Genomic DNA, 20,343 nt, shown 5'->3' on the forward strand with positions numbered 1-20,343 from the left:
ATTCATCTTCACTTCTTGAAAGTAGCTAATTTCGGAAAAAAGAGAAATATATATCTTTATTAAAACAGATGACCAAAGATAACAAAACCGTGTATGCCTAATACGTACAATCCGATTAAATCCGGCGCAGCAAGTATATGCCAATGAAGGATAAAAGGAAGAAAAGAAAATAACCGACAAACCCACTAAGCGCGTTTATGAAGAAGTACTAGGTTCGGCGGCAGCCTTTCCTGCTTCGGCACCGGCATCCTTTGCCTTGTTTGCGAGAACAGCCTCTCGTCCTCCCCATCTACAATGCGAAAAGAGGTACAGTTAGTTCGAGTTGATGAAGGAAACCCGAGGAAAGATGATTCAAAACGTACTTCCAGTAGTTCACCCATCGGTATCCCTGAGTCAATTGGGCTCCGAAGTTGATTAAGTGGCAGCCGAAAAGAAGGTAGTTCTTGGGGGTGACAGCGAGAGAATAACGCATGAAAGTTCCAGAATAGATAACCAATGCACCGGTCATTTGAGCGGAGATACTATATCAAGAGAAACGAGTGGGTTAGATATTTCAATGGCTGTGGGTTGGTATGCATGGGCGTGATGCGAAGGTAGCCGCTCGACGTGACAGAGCCGACAACTCGAGTATCAGAGGACGAACTATGGAGTGGAATGTGCGCCATTGACATACATTTCAGGATCTTTCTGAGTGTCCATAACCGCAGCGACCGGAATACCGAAGTTGGATACGGGGCCCCAGAAATCTATAGCGGTAACCCCGTGTCAGCATCTGGCCCATAGCTGAGACATAAGACTGCGGATGGGGTAGATCAGGAGCCACAAGAACACCATCATCAAGAAACAAAACACCCAAGGAGGCAATACTAGAAAAGGACGATAGAAACGTACGTGTTGAGCAGACATAGTCCAACACCTTGTTGGACCGTATCTTTGCATTGATGGCTTTAATGGCGGCGGCCATTGTGAAGGGCGGTTGGTTTAAAAACTTCGAGGACAGGAAGCAAGCGGATCCGGAAGCTATACAGATCGCTTCCTGACAGTCGGGATCAAAGGAGCAGAGATGTGTCCTTGGGTGCAGCAACCTGTGGTTCTCTGGATGTTTTGTCTCTGCTGGACTGCTGTTGTTGCGCTCAGCCAAAAGAAAAAGCTCCGACTTCCGGAGTAAGTTACGACCAGTCACGTGATAAAATAATGGCCGGCCCTTGGGGGGGAGAATAGGTAGGGTCAAAAGGAGATGATAGTGTGGGATGTCTATTTGTTATATAGGGAAGAATTGAAATGTGTAGATTATCTTTTGATAGTATATAACTAGCAGGAGTATACTTCTCAAACTACTGCCTCAAGAATAGGAGGTCCTTTAGCCGTCCATTTCACCGATACCACCAAACGCCATGGGAGAAAGGAAAATGCGAGGAGATGAAGGAAAACGAAGGGAAAAAATAGCCTGTCATCATTTATTCTGAGTAAGGGAATCATGCAATCAAATATTTCCCCTCGGTTGTCAAAACAGCCTGCGTTTCATAACTCCAAGAAGCGCTGGTATCATCGTCCGCCCATGCCTGGTGGGAAGCCTCTTCCTTGTCCCGGAGGCTGGAAGCCAGGTGGTGGTTGAAATCCTCCAGCTAGGTATAATCAGCATACAAGTAAAATACGGGGAAAGAGATGTCGATTTACTTACGAGGTCCGCCAGGAGCTCCAGGAGCGCCGAAACCCGGTGGTGGTCCAAATCCAGCTATATAGGTGGTCAGTAATCACAGCACAATGATAATGGACAATGGTAGAGATACACATACGTGGTCCTCCAGGAGGTCCGCCTCGACCTCCAAAACTAGGAGGCGGTCCGCCGGGGAATCCCGCTGGGGGTGGAAATGTGCCAAATCCAGCAGGTGGTGGCGGTCCTCCAACGCCAGCAGCTGGTCCACCAAGTCCAACGGGTAGGCCGCGTCCCGCAGGTTTGCTGATTCCAGGCCCAGCAGCGAGTGTAGCAGAGACACCCGCAAGACCGGCAGCAGTTGTTCCTAGCCTGGCAGCTGGCTCTGCGGGCGGCGGGCCGTCAACTGAACATGACACAACGTGTGTTCCGCGTACAATGGTAAGTCCAAGTGTTCGTTTCTCTTCAGCTTCGACCAACTGGGCAGTGCTGCTACTGCCGGGTGCGGCCTGCCCTCCCTTGCCCGACTTCTTCTTTACTCGACGGAACTCTTCAGTATCTGCGAGAACGAGGTTCATATGCTGGGATATGCCGTTAGTATGCACTCGTACCACACGTCTATCTCCTCCCAGGTTATCTGCTTCCAGCTTACCTTGTCAAATGCAAGCATTTGGCCTGTCATCTGTCGCCCATCTGTCAAAGTGACCCTCATCCTATAATTGATCTGGTTTGCGCGCGTCAGCTCTTTGCCGGAGGCCTCTGGAAAGCAGGCATACAGCATTTCACGGAGAGGACATCAAGGATTATCATACGAGATTTTGCTAAAGAGATATGTCAGCGATCCTAACTTGAAATCAACCAAGCTCTAGCTCCCATGAACTCACCATCTTCCCCTGCTTGTTTGAAGCCATGCTGCCTCAGGTGCGCACGAATGCGACTTTCAACCAGACCCGAGGGTTTTCACAGACTCGCCGAGCTCCAACACCTCTGTTCTTGTAGCACAGCAGCAACCAGAAGCCTGGTCGTGAGGAATATCAAACTCTTCTATCGCCGTCTTTCTGCTTTGCTGCAACTTTTGATCTTTTGGCGTCGAAGATACGCTCTTTGACCGTTTGGGTTTAGCGCCGACGCCAAGCCCGCGTAGGGTTTTTTTCGCTTTCGCGCACACAAAAACACTTTTTGCGACTTTCAACAACTTCGACTTTCTTCTCGCGCAGCCAGAACGCACAGCAGCAGCAGCAACACTCACAATGGTACGATATCAGGCCCAGTCGACGGTGTTTACAGTGACATATCACTAACCATGGCACAGGCCGAGGGAAACGACAAATCTTCGAACCCCATGCGGGAACTCCGCATTCAGAAACTCGTCCTCAACATCTCCGTTGGCGAGTCTGGTGACAGACTTACTCGTGCAGCCAAGGTGTTGGAACAGCTGAGCGGTCAAACCCCTGTCTACAGTATGGCTACCTCCCTGGAATGAGTTGAATCAATGGCAGAAACAACGTTGTGAAGTGGGAATTGGAAAATAAGAGGCAAAAACTGACAAGCGAGTGTGCGCACTTGACAGGCAAGGCCCGCTACACCGTCCGTACTTTCGGTATCCGACGTAATGAGAAGATTGCTGTCCACGTTACCGTCCGTGGCCCCAAGGCTGAGGAGATTCTTGAGCGTGGCCTCAAGGTCAAGGAATACGAATTGAGGAAGAAGAACTTCTCTGAGACCGGAAACTTCGGATTCGGTATCAACGAACACATCGACTTGGGCATCAAGTATGACCCTGGTATCGGTATCTACGGAATGGACTTCTACTGCTGCATGTGAGTGCTATAACTTGACGCCCAGATACCAAGTTTCTCGGTTACTCATATCTGATTTAATTAGGACCCGCCCTGGTGAGCGTATCGCTAAGCGCCGACGATGCAAGTCCAAGATCGGTGCCCCCCACCGTATCAACCAGACCGAGACCATCAAGTGGTTTAAGAGCAGATTCGAGGGAATTGTCCGATAAATCAATTATATCAAAATCAAACAAAAAATTCCCCCGTTTCTCTCTCCGCCTTTACCTCTCTTCCCTCTCCTTTACTCCATAATGCCTCATCACAGGCAACGGAAGAGACTCTTTCTCTCAGGCTGCAAGGAATCTCCCCTTTCATCCCCGTTCCTTGCACCCTGCTCACTCGCAAACCACATCTCTTTGCTTGTTGCGCTTAGTCGTGGGGGGCATGGGTTGTTTTTTACTTTTTTAAAAAATAACAGGCGTGTTCTAGGGGCATATTTCCAACGAAGACTCAACAAGCAAGTATGATACGACATGCAACAATAAAATTTACATTTCAAAATGGCTCTCTTTCCCTGTTTCACAATGGAGGCTTCACATAGGGTGTCGTTCCGCTTAACCATTGCTGAGAGGGATGTTGGCGTCTAGCCATACCTTTTCTGGGATGAGAGACGAGTCTTCGTTTCCCATACCAGGCGGCCTTTAGCTTGTTTGTTACTATGCTCCCCATGAGATGCTATAGTGGCCAAGCTGTTCTTTTCCCTTTCTCGTATGCACCTAGTAATAGACTCTCAACAACTATGTCAAAGGTAAGGTTACTATGCTGTTATAGTTGTTCGTAATTGTTTGTAAATGCAAATCAACAGAATATTGCAAAGTATGAACTACATAAATATTCGTAAATCTGCTGATCAATTTTCAATTCAAAGCATAGCACTTGACCACATTATTGCAAAGAAATAGCCTGGGTTCAACAAAGTTCTCCAAAACTCGCCATTTGGGTCAGCTTTTGTCAAATTTTTACGCCATCCACCTTATAGACGTGGTAGAGAAAACTATCACTTGTTCTTGGGAGGTGCCTGTCGCTCTCCTTTAACAAAACTATAAACCATGTATCAGTTATCGAAGCCCCATACACCGACAGGCGGGTTATATAGATTGGCAACTTACTTATCCCACCAACGGCTAAGGAATCTCCTATCATCTGGTCGAGAATTGGCAGCCTGCTCCCTCCAACTCTCCCGCCTACTAGCAAAGAGCGGGTCTTCTGACATTCGCTTCTGCGTCATTAGCCCAGCATAGCTCCCTTCGGAATGCGAGCTTCTTCTCTTTGACTGGTCTCGTTCAGGCCCTGTTCCTGACTCAGACGACATCGAGCCTGAACGATCTTTGGCCATGAAGGGGAATAGAGTCGATGCTACGCCAGCTTGCTGAGCGTTCTGTGTGGCGGAGGTGGTAGATGAGATCGAGCTGGATCGGTCTGGTACGATGCCAGTAACAGATGGGATGCTGGAGGTGGTTGATGCCTAGTATATTGACCTTAGCATTCGACTTCAGCTGTAGGAGGTGATGGATGGACTTACACGTCGCAACTCTTCATTCGCAACCTCAGATGGTGCAGATGGTGCAGATGGTCGACGAGGATGATAGAAGTAAGGCGGTCCGCCCCTAACCCATACCGGTGGACGCTCAGGACGGTCACTCATGTCTTATCTTGATATATATTCGGGATATTGCTCTTGATAGCTGGTGTTCGTACAGATGAGTGTACTATCTCGAAGACATCTCATGTAGAATGGATGAAGAAGGGCGGGGGAATCGCCTCTGGCCTTCTGCTCCTTTTTAACTTATTCGCCCCCTCATCGACCAAGGCAAAGCCCGGCCGGGTCCCAGGGTCGAGGGTCGATCCAGGACAGGCTGAAGCTATAGTTGAGGTATCATGGCGGTAGAAGGTTGGTACTTTGTGATGATCTATATGTTACGGCTGGTGCTTGCATTGTAGCAACAAGGTCATGACGGGGCTGGATTCAACCCACAGCACCAATACAGGCATGACAGTCCAGCTATACAACTTCATCTGCTCTATATATGCCATGGAGATGTGACTTGGCTGGCAGTGTTGTACTTGTTGGTGATGTAGGAGGTACATTTTGTGCACGCGAGGTCAAGCCGCATACGGGCGTTATGATGTCACATTCTTGGATGCATCTCTGATTGGCACAACATGATAACAAACATCCATGACAATAACGATATCATTCGTTGGTCAAGTTGATGGTGATTTAAGCTTTGATGTAAAACGGAATAGAAGGAAGCTTGTTAAAAATGGCTCTTCTATTATAGAGCAAGTAATCTGGAACAGTTATGGACGTGCCATATATAGTAACTAAGGGACATAAAACAACATCATATACATCAGGAGAAGACGGACGTGACTTTTTTTTTTAGGAAGCTTTGGTCATTTTACAGATGAGGTCCTGTCCATCGACAGAATCTCCCTCCTTGACATGTAGACTGGCAATCTTTCCGTGATGAGGTGCAGAGATCACCATTTCCTAATCGTAAGCAAGTTAGCATTTCTATCCGTAGATATCAAGGAAGGGGTGAGAGGACAAGAGCAATAACATACCATCTTCATAGCACTGAGAACAGCAATTGGGTCTCCCTTCTTCACCTCGACACCCTCGTGGGCTCTGATTTCGACTACTACACCACTCATTGGTGCACCAACCTGGCTGCTGTCACTGGGATCGGCCTTGGGGCGGCTGGTGTCGTCAACCGTAGCAAGGACGTCATCAACAGTAACCTGTCTAACTTCACCGTTCATCTCATAGAAGACTTCTCGCTGGCCCGTCTGCTCGGACAGAGGACCCACAGCCAGCAGTTTCAGAATGAGCACCTTTCCTTGCTCAAGCTCAACGCTGAATTCTTCGCCGATCTCAGGTCTGGCAAGGAAGTATTTGGTTGGTAGGACAGAAAGGTCACCGTATTTGGCTACGACTTTGCGGTAGTCCTGGTAGACCTTGGGGTACATGGCATAACTAGCAACGTCACATTCGGTAGCGCTGCCAAACTTATCCTTGATCTCGGCCTTGATCTTAGCTAGATCAAGAGGCTCTAGGTGGAGACCGGGGCGGTCCGAAAGCTTTCGGCGATCGCGAAGAGCCCTGGAGCGGAGAGGTTCGGGGAATCCGCCATAGGGCTGGCCCATGAGACCCTCAAGGAACTCGAGGACGGAGGCAGGGAAGTCAAGCTCACCAGCACGAGCAATCACATCGTCTGGGCTTAGCTTGTTGGAGACCATGAACTGAGCTAGATCACCGACGACCTTGGAGGTAGGGGTGACCTTGACAATGTCTCCGAGGAGATCGTTGGCTTGTTCATAAGCCTTCTTGGTCTCAAGCCATTGAGCACCGAGACCAAGCTGGTGTGCTTGGAAGATGAGGTTGGTAAGCTGACCACCGGGGATTTCGTGCTCGTAGACCTCTGGGTCGGGTCCAGCGAGGCCAGCCTCGAAGGGTGAGTAGAGGAGACGCAGCTGAGCCCAGTAGGTGTCGATGGCACGGACATTGGGGATGTCAAGCTTGGGGTCCTGGTCGGTGCCCTGAAGTGAGGCAAGTATGGCACCTACACTGGGCTGAGAGGTCATGCCAGACATGCTGTCAGTTGCAGCGTCAACGGCGTCAGCGCCCGCCTGTGCACAGGCAACCATGGAGGCAACACCGGTACCGGCTGAGTCGTGAGTGTGGACGTGGATGGGAAGATCAGGATACTTCTTCCTGATGCTTCCGACAAGCAACGTGGCGGCCTGAGGCTTTAGGACACCAGCCATATCCTTGATACAGAGGATGTGAGTTCCCAGGGCTACAATCTTGTCGACCAAGCCAAGGTAGTAGTCCAGGTTGTACTTCTTCTTGGGGTTAAGCATGTCTCCCGAGTAGCAGATAGTAGCTTCAATAACACCACCTGCCGCGGCTACAGCCTTCATACCAACCTCAAGCTGGTTGATGTCGTTAAGGGCGTCGAAGACACGGAAGATATCGACACCGTATCTCTTTGCCTGCTTACAGAAGTGGTAGATGGCATTGTCGGGAAGGCTATAACAGACGTTCATAAGTATCAGCGTACTCATCTTTCATATAGAATAAAGGGGAAAACTTACGAAGAGTAAGCAACGCCATTGGCGCCACGAAGCAGCATCTGGAAAGGAATGTTTGGAACGACCTTCCTCATCTTTCTGAGTCTGTCCCATGGATCTTCGTACAAGAATCTCATGGAGACATCAAAGGTAGCACCCCCCCAGCACTCCAAACTGTATGCGTTTCTGAAAGCATAGCTAGTTTCTTTGCCAATGTTGACCAGGTCAACGGTACGAACTCTAGTTGCTAGCAGGGACTGATGGGCATCACGCCAAGTGGTGTCCATGATAAGACATCCCTTGTTCTCACGAACAGCCTTTGCAAAGGCAGCGGGGCCCTTTTCATCGATGATTTGCTTCCATCCCTCCTTGCAGGGAGAGCTGAGGTCGATCGGTTTGCCATCGGCATCACGCATGATGGGCTTCAAGATTTCGCCCTTGAACTTAGGTTCGCCAACCTGGCCCTTGATGCTGCTTCCGTTAACTGCAACATCACCAAGGTACGCAAGGAGTTTCTGGGCACGGTTCTGAGAGCCAATGAGGGAGAATAGTTCTGGGGTATCATCAATAAAGGTGGTCCAGCACTGGCTGTCGATGAAGGTAGGGTGTGTTAGCAGCGAAGCCAAGAAGGGAATGTTTGTCTTGACACCACGGATACGGAACTCAACGAGGGCACGAAGCATCTTTCGGCGTACGACTTCGTATGTGGAACCATGGCAGGTACATTTGACCAACATGGAGTCATAATGAGGGGTGATGATGGCGCCGGCAAAGCCGTTACCGCCATCAAGACGGACTCCATTACCACCTGCAGAGCGGTAGACCTCGATTTTGCCGGTATCTGGCTGGAAGCCCTTCGTAGGGTCCTCAGTGGTGATACGGCATTGGATGGCGAAACCTCTGATGGAGATGCGGTCTTGGGTGAGGCCGAGCTGCTCTAGGGTAGCGCCAGCGGCGATCTGGATCTGGGCAGCGACGATATCGATGCCTGTGATTTCTTCGGTGATGGTGTGCTCGACCTGGATACGGGGGTTGATTTCGATAAAGTAGTATCTGTTCTGCTGGTCGACCAGGAACTCTGCGGTACCGGCGTTGCGGTAGTTGACATGTTTGGCGAGTCTGACGGCGTCGGCAAGAATGTTGTCTCGAACATCAATGGGAAGATCCTTGGCCGGAGCAAGCTCGACGACCTTCTGATGACGGCGCTGGACACTGCAGTCACGCTCGTACAGGTGGACGACGTTGCCGTGATTGTCTCCGAGCAGCTGGACCTCGATGTGCTTTGGTTTATCGAGGAAGCGTTCTACGAAGACGGTGCCATTGCCGAAAGCAGTCTTGGCCTCCGAGGTAGCACGCTCGAAGGAGTCACGCAGTGACTCCTGGTCACGGACGACACGCATGCCTCTGCCACCACCACCAAAGGCAGCCTTGATGATGATGGGGAAGCCGTACTCATCCGTGAAGGACTTGACAGCGTCAAAGGTCTCGACCGGTCCGGGGGTACCGGGCACGACGGGGACCTTGCACTCTATGGCAATTTTTCTAGCAGAGACCTTATCGCCGAGTCTATCGATAGTCTCTGGAGTAGGACCGACGAAGACCATGCCGGCCTTCTCGACAGCACGGGCAAACTCGGCATTCTCAGACAAGAAACCATATCCCGGGTGAATGAGGTGGACGCCGTGCTGCGAGGCGATATTGACAATCTCCTGACCGGCCAGGTAGGCAGCCACGGGCGTGTACTGACCCCGCTTACCGATCTGATACGCCTCGTCGGCCTTTTGGCGATGCATGCTCAGCCTGTCCTCGTAACTGAAGATGGCCACAGTCTGTAGGGAGAGTTCGTGGGCTGTACGGAAGATACGGATGGGGATTTCTCCTCTGTTGGCGACGAGGATCTTCTGGAACTGCATGATGGAGGAATTGGCCCGTAGACGGCTGTGGACGGAGTCCTGGAAGTTGGACGGGTGGTGGTCTTCCATGACATCTTCCTCGACGGCGTCCTCGCGGACAGCCGTGGCATTGACGTCTGGCATAGGCACGGGAGCTGGAGCCATGTTTGTATAGAGAGAATATATATATATAGACGCGTATCAACGGGGGTATCAGGTGTCTGAGGACGATGGCGAGTCCTGATATCACGCCGCTTATCTATATAGATACTCTCCGGTTTTCGGTGTAGCTTGTTTCTCTTTTCTCCTGTTCGATTCGATATAGAGTGATTCTTCTAAAGAAAAAACAACAGTCAGCATCGATATCATCTCCATCGTCCTCTCTGTATGCCCGGCTCATCTCCTCTTATAACGAGAGCGTGAAGCCGCGGCATCGGCCTGGCGGAGGGGGGCCCTAGAGCAGACCGCAGTGGGGCAGAGCGAGCAGCGGGCGAACATGTTCCCAGCCATTGACGGCCACCACGTCGCTGCGGCAGCCCGTCGAAAATGGCCAGCAGACGTACCTGAAGACAACCGTCACCTCTTGGAGCGAGCGGCAAGGAGAACGAGGGCGAAAGCTGGCGATGTTGGGATGTTTTGGCCGTCCGAAGCGTCGCAGCGGAAGTTCGTCGCGCCTTCTATTATTTTTAAACTTGCCCCGCAAGGTTTGGCTGCTTCGTCGCCTTTTTTTTTTTTTTCCTGCTTTCTTATTTGCTTTTTCCGTCGCTTTTTTTCTTTTTTCTGGTTGGTTCGCCCGCGGAGGCTCGCGTTAATTATTTTCCGCTCACGTGGCCGCTCCCCACATGACCTGCTGGCTTTTACTAAGCGACACCAAGTAGACGGCAAGACAACGACGACGACGAGAAGAAGAAGAAGAAGATAAAGACGACTACGAAGATAGAGAAAGATGAAGATAGAGTGAACTAGAGAGGACGAGACGAGCCGATGGCGAGGACGTCATGCTATGTACTGTTGGCTCTGAAGCCGTGAGTGAGTGACTCTGGCTACACGGCAATTCCCCGTCGGAAAGCCACCCATGCTCCTCGGATTCTTTCCACCAAGCAAGAACCGCCTGAAACCAAGACGGCGACAAGACTCGACGACGATGGAGCAGCAGCAGAGACGGCCGAAAAAGAAAAGAGACATCATCTGGCTGTCTCCAGGGCCCGTCGACATGGACCAGCCTTCCACCGGCTTCTTTTCTTTGACTAATTGGCCGCCCGTGAGCCATTTTGTCCCCATCCGGTAGCTGAGCGTCTAGCCGAGCAATATACTTAAGCAGCCAGCCAGCCAGCCAGTCTGTAATGCCTAGTGGTTTGGTTTAGTGTGAGACAGACAAGCAAGAGGAGCAGAGGAGAGAGAGAAGCTTTCTCATGTTCTTCCTTTCTTTTTCCGGCTTTTCTCATCCAGACGTTATTTTTTCTTTTCTTATTTAGTTACCTCCTGATTGAATATCTCGTCTAGCCGAGGATAAACCAGTTTGGTCAAGGAAAAAGATGGGCTGCCTGGCATCGGGGAGCTTCAGGGGAAGAAGCACGGAAGACTAAACAAAACCGCAGCACTACTTGTATATATTCTTGAGATCATGCAGATGGCTGACGTCCTGCGTGTTGGGGACGCTCCGACTGGCTGCGGAAACAAGATGTTTTGTTTACTTTTGTTGAGTTGTGCTACCATTTTATGTCGAGATTTCCCATCTCAACGGTCACTTGGTGATCTTGCTTGCCGGCTAGGGGAAACGCCGGCCTGTTTGTTGTCCTTTACGAAGCTAACTCATGTATTTGTGCCGAGAGGGGCTGAGAGGTTGGTTGACCTTATGTATATTTGCCGGAATACAAGCGCACCCGACTTACAGCTAGGGCGATGGTAAAGTTATGAAGAAAAAGAGAAAAAGAAAACAAAATATCTCGTATCAAATACACATGATGAAGGAGAAAAGGACATGACAACACAGGGTGTAGAGAGCAGGTAAGTAACAACAGGTAGGTAAAGCGAGTAGGAGCCGGAAGCCGGTGCCGAAGCCGATGCCGGACAAGGGAAGGGGGGGGTAAGTGAGGGTACATTATTAGTTTATGTGGTTTTGTTTTTTTAAGGCTTTGCTGGAGGAAAATAAAGGGACAGCAGAAGAAACATAACAAAAGAAACAGAAGAGAAAAGAAAAGAAAAAGGCTTCTCCTCCATCCTCCATGCTTCCCCACCGCTCGCAGTCCCAGACGGAAATAATGATGGGGGGAAAAAAAAGAGAAGAAAATGTGTGGTAAAATAAAAAAAGGGGGGGAGGGGAGCCGGAAGTGAGAAATCAACAGAAACCGCCCGAGTTTCCGATAAGGCATAACTGATAACGAAAAAAGCCACCATATCTGGCCCCGGTTTTATTCATTCTCATTCCTTTTCTTTCTTCCTGTTGATGATTTTATTCATAATCACGGAGACCTCGTATGGTGTTATTTTTTATTTTTCTTCATCATCCTCATCCCGTCGTCTTATCTAGTCTTTCTTTTCTGTCTAGTTGCTTGTCCTCAGAATGGCCGGAAGCCGGTTGGCTGGGGGGTTATGCCATTGGTCTGCTGTCCAAACATCGACGGCGCACCCCCTCCCATTGACCCGCTGGGACCTTGCGTCAGCATCAGTCTCGAGCCTCCAAGGATGGGCGTGTTGTCCTCTTCCTTCTGCTGAGAGGCTTCCTTCGCCTTACGCTCCTCGTTGTCCTTCTTCAGCATCTCAATGGTCTGCACTTGCTGGCTCAGCATGTTGATCATGTAAGGCATCGTGAAGTCGTGGAGGCCATGGCGCCACGACATCTCCAATACCACATCGGGGCGGATGAGCTCGTAGCAAGCGTATAGCATGCCCACGTAGCACTCACGGCTGCCAATGTCGACGAACTACCATGTCATCACTTGTTAGCAACATTGTGCGAAATACAAACAAATAACATAGCACATGGCAAGGTACTTACGTAACGCAACAGCTCCTCGACAACCTCGGGCTTGCCAGAGATCGCGGCGGTCTCGATGGCATCCTTGAACAACTTGTCCTGTTTCGAGAGGGCGATAGACTTCTCCCATCGCTTGTTCTTGCGGTAGATGTTGGCAGCAATCTGGCGGAAGAATACAAGCTCGTGTTTCTCTAGCCTCTGCGCCAGGTCGACGGGATCGTAGTTGTCATGGTTCTCAACCGAGTCTCGCAGAGTCTTGTGGTCTTCTTCTTCAATTAACAGGTCGTTAATGGCATTATTGACCGCACGCTTGTTCTGCGGCTGTACGTTGAGGAGGAATGGCTTGATCAACGGGATGTTGTCCGACTTCTCAAACATGCGAACAACCCGGTTGACATCGATACGGGGAGTAAGGACTTGGAGCAGGTCCGTCAGCAGCAGGGGTTGTTCTTGCAGATAAAAGTTCAAGGCGCGGTAGTAGATCTCCAGGTTGGCAACCTTAACAACAATATCTTTGAAAGAGTGATGCTCCCACGAATCGGCTGCTCGCTCCATCATTGCTAGCGCCGCGTTATCCCATTCGTCGTAGTGGCAGTAAAGGAAAACTAGCTCGGGCCACAGGTTGGCTTCCTCGCACGCACGAATCATCTTGGGGATGTTAATTCGGGTCCAGAACAACTTGAGGTGCTCCATCACACGGTCTGGATGGTATTTCGACAGGGCAATTCCTAGCTCAGTGAACATACCCATGTGCGCTCTCTCAAGACCAAGACCAGCCTCAAGCAGAGCAATGAGTTCGTCGAAGTAGCCGTTACGCTCATACTGCCGGACCAGGTCCTGCAGCTCCTCAGCATGCACGATCAGGTTCAAACCGCAAATTTGAGCAAGGCGGAATTCTTTCTTGGCAACGCAGGCTGCGTTAACCTCCTTCCAGACCTTGACGCTGTTGCCCTTGCGAGCACACTCAACAGCAGCTTGGTAGTCCTCGAGATGGACAAGTGTAGTTGCAAGCTTTGCCCAGTTGGAGATGCTGGTGAAGAATATCTTTGCAGCTTGGTGGTATCCCTCGGCATAGGCCTTGTCACCAGAAGCTTCAACATCAGCAACATTGATTCCACGGAGGAAATCGTCAAGCTCGGAGAGCTTGTCGAGTCTTGCAAAGCTAAAGGCCATGGCAGTATCGACGGCAGGCTCTCGAAGAGTCTTGCGGGCCATCTTAAGATATTCAAGGAGGTCCTCATCCTTGCCAGCATGGGTAGCGGTTTCGATAACTTCATTGTAGTTCGAAGGGTCTCCGGCACGAATGTATGAAGCGATAGAATCGGAGATGCGAAGGCCATCCAATTGAGCTTTGGCAACCTTGCTCCATACTTCGGGAAGCTCAACACGCTCAGCATAGTCTTGAGCACGGTCAATGCTGACAATGTGCTCCACGAGAACATTGGTGGCAGCAGGATGGTTCTCAACCTTCTTATAGATTTCGAAGGCTTCTTCGTACAGGCCAACGGACAGACACATCCCCGCAATCTCATCAGCATTGAATTCCGTAAGCTTGTGGATGTAATCCATCAGCTTGCTCTTATCAGCCTTAGCAGCAGTGAGCATGAGCAAGTTCTGCAAGCTGCTGTTGTCACTGAATGGAGATGGCTCGAGGATGATCTTCTCCAGCAACTCGATGAGTTCCGTCGGCAGGTCTGCTTCAAGGAAGGCCTTGACTGCTACTGACACCTTGTCTGGCTCAGAAGACTCTGGGACGGCAGTGGCAATAACTTGGTCAACAAGGGACCGTCTGTGAATGTTGTTTCCGTTCAAAACAAAGGCCCAAATTTCACTATCAGCTCGCTCAAGCAAATACCTAGCTTGCGCACGATACATGGAGTTGTCGTTGGTGATGTTGATAAGCTCAAGATCATTCTGGCCTTTGCGGTATGCAATATAGGCAAGATTAGGGTCTCGTTTCTCACAGTACTTTCCGACAGTTAGAGTATCATAGAGGTCGTTTTCCTTGAGGAACTTCTCGGGGTTGTTGTTGCTGTCAATGTAAATCTTGGCCAAGGCATTGTAGACCGCTTGCTGTTGGTTACCTGTGCTGAGAGTGTTCTCTAGGAATGGCAAAAGAATCTTGAGTCTGTTTCTCTTCTCTACCTCGGCGACAAGCTCATCGATTGGGATAGAAGCTGGGTCAACAGTAGTGAGAAGGTTCTTGATAATAGACTCCTCACAATCCACGTCAAGCAGGCCACCGACAACAGCGGGAGTTCTTGATGGGTTGACCCTCTGAACGTAAACCTCGATCGAAGAGTACTGCTGGTTCTGGTACAGATACAGAACTAGATCGTGGACAAAGTTGAATCGATCGCAAACAGTAATCAAAGGAAGTTGTTCAGCAAGCTTGGCCTCCTTGAGGAAATTCTTGACTTTCTCAGGGTTGTAGTAGTTGCTGTCGCGGCAGATACGCTCGACTTCTGTCATCTGGCCCATGCGAGTAGCGGCCTCTATATACTTAAAGTGAACATCGGCATCCTCACTAAGGTTGACGATGCTGCCAAGGTAGTAGTAGAGACCCTCGGCAGTTCGGTATTTCTCAAGCAATTGGATGAGGTTGGTAGGTCCCAAAAGGTCCGAAAATTTGGTAGCGATTTGAACGACAGCTTGAAGATTTTGTCGGAGATTTGAGTGAAGCATCTCGTTCATACATTCCAGGGACTGTTCCACTGAAAGGCGGCCAAAGAATTCTATCAACCATTCGGGGTTCAGTTTGTCGGTGCGGACAATGTTGCGCATGATGACTGTTGAATCATCAGTGTTCTCGAGCGCACGCTGGTAGAGACCTGCGTTCTCGCAGAGTTGCGAGATCCTAGCCTTGTCGTAGTGGGTGAACATCTCGTTACCCAGGATAGCATCAGCGACCTGAGGAGCGTTGACAAGGTTCATCTCTAGCAGCCTAGTCTGAAGCTTAGCATGCTCAGGCTTGTTGTCCTTGAGAGCATCCAACAAAAATGCAGTAGCTTGCTGGATCATGTTTTGAGAAACGAAGACGTCGACAACACGGTCAAGATCAACGAGGGCACCGCTGTCATCGTTGGCAAGCTGGCCAGCAAACTCTGCACACTTCTCTGGGTTGACCCGGACAATATGCTGTAGAAGCTGGACATAGTCAGGTTGATAGCCGACTTGCTTGGAGTAAGCCAGGATCTTGTCGAATTGACCAGTCTCTGCGAATCCAGCAACGACCTTGTGGGGAACATTGGCCTTGAGGTAGATGTTCAGAGCAATGTTCATGTCATGTGGCCGAACGATGTCACCTAGCTCCTCGGAGCACTCCAGCTTATCCTCGCCGAGCCACTTCTCAAGGAGATGTTTTCGGTTTTGTTGCAAGACAGGTCTGGTCAACTCAACGCTCTCGTATACGTTTAGAGATCCCTTGTCAAGAAGCATTCCGAAATATTGGAGAATGACAGACATGCCCTGACCTGACTGTGAGACAGCCTTTAGGCGGTTGATAGTGTCTGCAGTTCGCAGGAACCCACGGGGCGAATTGGCGGCGATTTTGGCAGCCTCTGCATAGTTTCCTTGAGATAGGAGCTGCTCAAACTGTCTCTGAAGAAGATTATCTGCACCCGGAAGGCCAGCCTTGGATGCAAGCTTGACAGCCAGAGATGTGTTTGCTGGGTTTTCAAGGAGGTATGGAATGATGGTGCCTTCGTCCACACTGACGGAGAGGACCTGGCCCTTACGGTTGACACCGACAATACCAGTAGAATCTGAGTTTGGTGTGGTAACGAAGATGGTTTCGCTGGATATGCGGTTCATGAAGATGCATGTACCAGTCTCAAGGTCATAGAGGTGGATGAAGCCGAACTTGGTGATAAGATAGACAACGTCGTATTTCTCAGAAACCTGCATGGCAACTGGAAAGTCATTGGTAGCCTCCTGTGGGAAGTAAACCTCAACAGCCTTCTTCTGGAACTTAGGGTTGGGCTCCTGGTGATCGATCTCTGCAATCTGAAGTTTGGCACCGGTTGCGGTTCTGACAGCGAAGGTGAAGAGTTTATGAGGTAAGGGTGATCCGTCGACCTTGATGGTAGCAAAGGCGGCGGCATGACCTTCGATGTGTTGAGATATGCCTCGTTCAACCGAATGGAGCTGCATTGTTCCTACTATCCGTCCTTGCTGTTGACTAATACCAACAACCACCATCCACTTTTCCTCCTCATTAACACGATAGCTAATAATTTGGCAGCTCTATCCAATTGATTAGTTGCATTTTCCTTTTTCGATTATAGTGAAAAATAAGACCACAATACTAATAAAGGGTACGAAAGAGGTAAAACGCACCGCCAGGTTTGCAATCCGGTCGAACATCTTAAGAGGAGCATGCTGAGTCGGGTCAAAAACGTTCCAGTGGTAAACCGAGGACTCAGTGATTAAGCCAATGCTTGTCTCACTGTACCACTTCCAGAAGACAACATCTTCAGTCATGACTGCGGACTTGAGCTTCTGCTTTGCCTGGAGGTCAAAGACCTGGATGGTCTTGCCCTGGGCCTTAAGTGCGATAATGTTCTTGTTCCAGTGCATGATCGCACTATCGGCATTAATCGGGCGCCGGATGACCTCATTGTTGTTTTTAAGATTGACTATGATAACTTGTGTCTTATCTTCATCGTTGACCTTTTGTCGTATGCAGACGAAATTATCGGATTCTAAAGTCTAAACGATTTGCAAAAGAGCTGATCAGCAATTGCGGAAGCGGAAGGGAGGCAACTGGAGAGGACTTACACATGAATTAAAGCCGATAGATGCAGGCTAGAGATAAAGACGATGAAGGAAGCTGTAATTAGCTATCATGCACAGCCACGACGCCCTCCTCCCCACATTCCAACAAGCACAATGCCCATCGACATGAGCCCAAAAGACGCAGTATCCGATGGAATATCAAGATAGCAGGCCGTAGGGGCCATATCGACTGGCTGGGGCGAGGAACTGGGAGAAGGCTTGCTTGTGTGGAAATGGTGATTGCGTACCACAATATCAACGTTCGTTAACTACGGCAACGTGTCAGTAAGAGATCAAAAGCTGCAGGCAGACAAGGCGCAGTTCCAGAAGCACTCCTGAGGCCGTCATACCTGTAAAAGCTCCGTAAACTGAATGGGAAGAGGAGCCATGATCTCGTAATGGCCGTCAAGGCAACGACCTCATCCAACCAAACCCGGAGCGCCAGCTATGCCGAAGAAGTAGGGGAGAAAAAGGAGAGTGAGAGGGAATGAAAAAGAACAGGCTGAAGGAGAGAAGAGCAGAGGTGGAAGCAAAGAGAGGCGAGTAGAAGAGAGAGCTCTCGCTGGGAGGATGTTTGTGTCTGAGGATCGCAAGCGGTTGATTGAGAGGCAAAGAGGAAGTCAAAGGAGAAGGTCGAGAAGTCGATTGGAATAAACAACCTTGCCTTTTCAGGAGTAATCACGTGATCACTTTAGTAAGCAGGCAGGTGAAGATGAAGATGTGAAGGTGATAGTGAAGGAGTTTGGCAGGGAGAATGAGGTGAATAGCAGAGGTGGATGATAAGTAGTGATGGTGGTGGTGGTGGTGGTGGTGAGGCTGAAGCAAGAGGAAAGCTGGGCTGACTCGTCTCGATGAGTGTTGATAACTAGTTGATTACCACGAAGCAGAGAGGTAGCAGAGTGATATCTGATATTCTGCCCTTAATATTCTTAAATTGGCCTATTGCACTCGAATAAATATCTAAATAGTCTGTGGGCACTCACTAGTTAATTACTTAGTGTATCAATTGATGAAGATACAGGCAACCGAGTATCAGATCTAACTACTTCAACGCCCACAGCTTTAGTTAAATAGTAGCTACAGCTTATTTGCAGTAATCGACTGCAATTGAGCACTGACAAAATAATCATAAATATAGCACCAACATCAACCTCGAACATACCGAGTAGGTACACCAATACGTATTATGTATAATGGACTTCTGCTCCGCTATCTTCCATCCACCTCCCACACTAAACAAATATCACCCACGTGACCAAAATTTACGCATAAAATCTCGACTTCAACTTTTTCTTCTTCTTTTCTTCTCTTCTTTTTCTCTCCATGAACAACGCAAATAAATCACATTCCATCAAAATGTTCTGCAAAAGTTCTTTCGGGGATTCATGATGCCAGGACGTTCAAGTTACATGACCTATGTTTCTTGGGAATGGAGAAGGAAGCAAGATTCGGTCTTGGGTGCAGTGCCATCCGTTTCATGGATGGGATTGCAATGATTGAACCTACAGTTTCGGCCCTTTTACGAGGAAGTTATTTGACATAATTGAGAGTGAGGAGATTTCGGGGGTTATTTATTACAGAATTACATATCGATTCTACCTTGTTTATACAATTAACCGGCCGTTTCACCACTTCATTTCCGTTTCCATACAAGCCACGTCCTGAGTAGAAAAAAAAAGCGAGAGAGAGAGAAGAAAATCATTGCTAAACAAGAGGGTATCCATTAACGTCATGCGCTTCCTTTATTTCCCTTGAAAAAGCCAGAAGGTCGTTTCGTTGTTGCTGTGTTCGAAACAGAAGTAAAGCGAGACAATCATTGTCTCTCACTATGCGAGTTTGCGCCCAATGTTGCCGAAGCAAACACAGCTGCAGAAGAGGACGCTGGCAATCCATGTTCCGACTGCGAGCTGGCCCTGTGAGAGAGTCAGGCCAGCTATTCCGAATACAGTCTCATCTACGGCATCGGTGGCGTTGCTGGGGGAAAAGATTATGTCGGGGTTCATCTCCAGTAGGGCCATCATGCCTATCAGTCCGATTGCCGTAGAGAGTACGAAGCCAGACTTGGAGCGGTCGATAAGGTACCAGAGGAACGGGTTCACAAGCGCAAGTGTCAAACAGACCTGAGTCGATGACTGCCATGGTAGTTTTCGCTAGAAACAAGCAAACACATATTAGTTTAGGAGCTTATATTCTCTCACGGGCGGGGGAATAAATCTTACAATGGCGAAAGCAACTCCTACAAAGGCACCGATGCTGCGCACCATTGGGTTCCAGCCAGCTTCACTGCTTCCCTTGACGGGGTTCTCTCCCATAACGTCCTCCCACATAAGATCGAACCAAGGCAGCAGGTTTCCCAGCGCAACACCGGCCACTCCCCAGAACACTAGGTAATGCCACCACTCTAAGCCAAAGTTGATGATTTCCACTCGCACGGGGATGTGCAGCGGCAACAGGGCCGCCATCTGCGGACTATCGTGTAGATGCATAATAATGACACCAAATGTCACACCGAACAGGAAGAGCAGTCCGCTCTGTTGCAAGGCAGGCAGCAAATAACCACGGACAAGCCCGCGCTGCCTACGACGCACTTCATTCTGCCGTTGTCGGTCTTGCTCCTGCTTGTGAAGTTTCTTCTTCCTCTGCTCTTCGGAAAACCCGTTCACAGCACCGTTTCCACTTGCCTTTCCACCATTGCCGTTCTCAAATATGCCTGACCCTCGTAGATTAGGCGTCTGCGCACCAGTTCCCCACGGAGTTGTCCCGGGGATGTCTCTATCTTCTCGGCCGCCGTCGAACGCAGTAGGCGAGTAGATTCCCAGCAGTGTAGAGGAGGTCAAGTTGATATCTGATTTTGTTCGGCTGGACGGCGCTAATCCCTCCTTGTCCATCGCAGCAGTCAAGCTGCCGTTACCGTTGTTGTTGCCATTACTATTTCCCGGAAATATCTCCTTGTTGGCGTCTTCTGGCGTCGGGGTCGGGGGAGCCGTGGAATCAGCCGAGGGGAGCTCAAAGGGCTTTCTCGCCCGCGGCCGCAGCACTCGACCTTCGCTTTCCATTATAACCCGGTTTCGTTTGGTGTCAGCTCTGTCAACAAACACGTTAGCTGCAGCTCAAGGGCCTCTTTTA

The 20,343-nt window shown here is 49.7% G+C and overlaps 7 protein-coding genes across 11 annotated transcripts; 1 reads left to right on the top strand and 6 right to left on the bottom strand.

Annotated features, from left to right (window-relative positions):
* Window positions 1-195: 195 nt before the first annotated feature.
* Window positions 196-964, bottom strand: TERG_01560 (pyruvate transporter MPC1; the record flags this gene model as incomplete). The annotated part of the gene is made up of 4 exons (XM_003236786.1): window positions 196-289; window positions 363-521; window positions 674-746; window positions 892-964. The coding sequence occupies 4 exons, from the start codon at window positions 962-964 to the stop codon at window positions 196-198; spliced, it is 399 nt and encodes a 132-aa protein (XP_003236834.1).
* A 581-nt stretch (window positions 965-1,545) lies between these two features.
* Window positions 1,546-2,565, bottom strand: TERG_01561 (uncharacterized protein; the record flags this gene model as incomplete). The annotated part of the gene is made up of 6 exons (XM_003236787.1): window positions 1,546-1,625; window positions 1,682-1,735; window positions 1,797-2,235; window positions 2,307-2,378; window positions 2,467-2,475; window positions 2,539-2,565. The coding sequence occupies 6 exons, from the start codon at window positions 2,563-2,565 to the stop codon at window positions 1,546-1,548; spliced, it is 681 nt and encodes a 226-aa protein (XP_003236835.1).
* A 339-nt stretch (window positions 2,566-2,904) lies between these two features.
* Window positions 2,905-3,665, top strand: TERG_01562 (60S ribosomal protein L11; the record flags this gene model as incomplete). Of its 4 annotated transcripts, XM_047749313.1 has the most annotated exons (4): window positions 2,905-2,907; window positions 2,967-3,114; window positions 3,225-3,474; window positions 3,539-3,665. In XM_047749313.1, the coding sequence occupies 4 exons, from the start codon at window positions 2,905-2,907 to the stop codon at window positions 3,663-3,665; spliced, it is 528 nt and encodes a 175-aa protein (XP_047605457.1). The 4 variants fall into 4 exon arrangements, with proteins under 4 accessions (XP_047605457.1, XP_047605458.1, XP_047603747.1 ...); XM_047749314.1 differs by lacking the exon at window positions 3,539-3,665 and having other exon boundaries at window positions 3,225-3,478; XM_047747782.1 differs by lacking the exon at window positions 2,905-2,907 and having other exon boundaries at window positions 2,958-3,114.
* A 709-nt stretch (window positions 3,666-4,374) lies between these two features.
* On the bottom strand, window positions 4,375-5,200 carry TERG_01563 (uncharacterized protein). Its single transcript, XM_003236789.2, has 3 exons — window positions 5,018-5,200; window positions 4,605-4,960; window positions 4,375-4,535 (listed from the first exon to the last, which is right to left on the bottom strand). Exons 1-3 carry the CDS (start codon window positions 5,138-5,140, stop codon window positions 4,493-4,495), a joined length of 522 nt encoding a protein of 173 aa, XP_003236837.1. The 5' UTR covers window positions 5,141-5,200; the 3' UTR covers window positions 4,375-4,492.
* Window positions 5,201-5,325: 125 nt separating this feature from the next.
* On the bottom strand, window positions 5,326-10,094 carry TERG_01564 (pyruvate carboxylase). 2 transcript variants are annotated; one of them, XM_003236790.2, is made up of 4 exons: window positions 10,028-10,094; window positions 7,597-9,799; window positions 6,064-7,531; window positions 5,326-5,989 (listed from the first exon to the last, which is right to left on the bottom strand). In XM_003236790.2, exons 2-4 carry the CDS (start codon window positions 9,627-9,629, stop codon window positions 5,879-5,881), a joined length of 3,612 nt encoding a protein of 1,203 aa, XP_003236838.1. In that variant the 5' UTR covers window positions 9,630-9,799; window positions 10,028-10,094; the 3' UTR covers window positions 5,326-5,878. The 2 variants fall into 2 exon arrangements, with proteins under 2 accessions (XP_003236838.1, XP_047605459.1); XM_047749315.1 differs by having other exon boundaries at window positions 5,326-7,531.
* A 2,305-nt stretch (window positions 10,095-12,399) lies between these two features.
* On the bottom strand, window positions 12,400-17,606 carry TERG_01565 (uncharacterized protein; the record flags this gene model as incomplete). The annotated part of the gene is made up of 5 exons (XM_003236792.2): window positions 12,400-16,686; window positions 16,780-17,151; window positions 17,221-17,247; window positions 17,331-17,486; window positions 17,568-17,606. 5 exons carry the CDS (start codon window positions 17,604-17,606, stop codon window positions 12,400-12,402), a joined length of 4,881 nt encoding a protein of 1,626 aa, XP_003236840.2.
* Window positions 17,607-18,026: 420 nt separating this feature from the next.
* Window positions 18,027-20,273, bottom strand: TERG_01566 (uncharacterized protein; the record flags this gene model as incomplete). The annotated part of the gene is made up of 2 exons (XM_003236793.2): window positions 18,027-19,367; window positions 19,437-20,273. 2 exons carry the CDS (start codon window positions 20,271-20,273, stop codon window positions 19,044-19,046), a joined length of 1,161 nt encoding a protein of 386 aa, XP_003236841.1. The 3' UTR covers window positions 18,027-19,043.
* Between the last annotated feature and the right edge of the window lie 70 nt (window positions 20,274-20,343).

This window comes from Trichophyton rubrum (genome assembly GCF_000151425.1).
Source record: "Trichophyton rubrum CBS 118892 genomic scaffold supercont2.2, whole genome shotgun sequence".
In the NCBI taxonomy this organism is placed as follows: Eukaryota; Fungi; Ascomycota; class Eurotiomycetes; order Onygenales; family Arthrodermataceae; genus Trichophyton; species Trichophyton rubrum.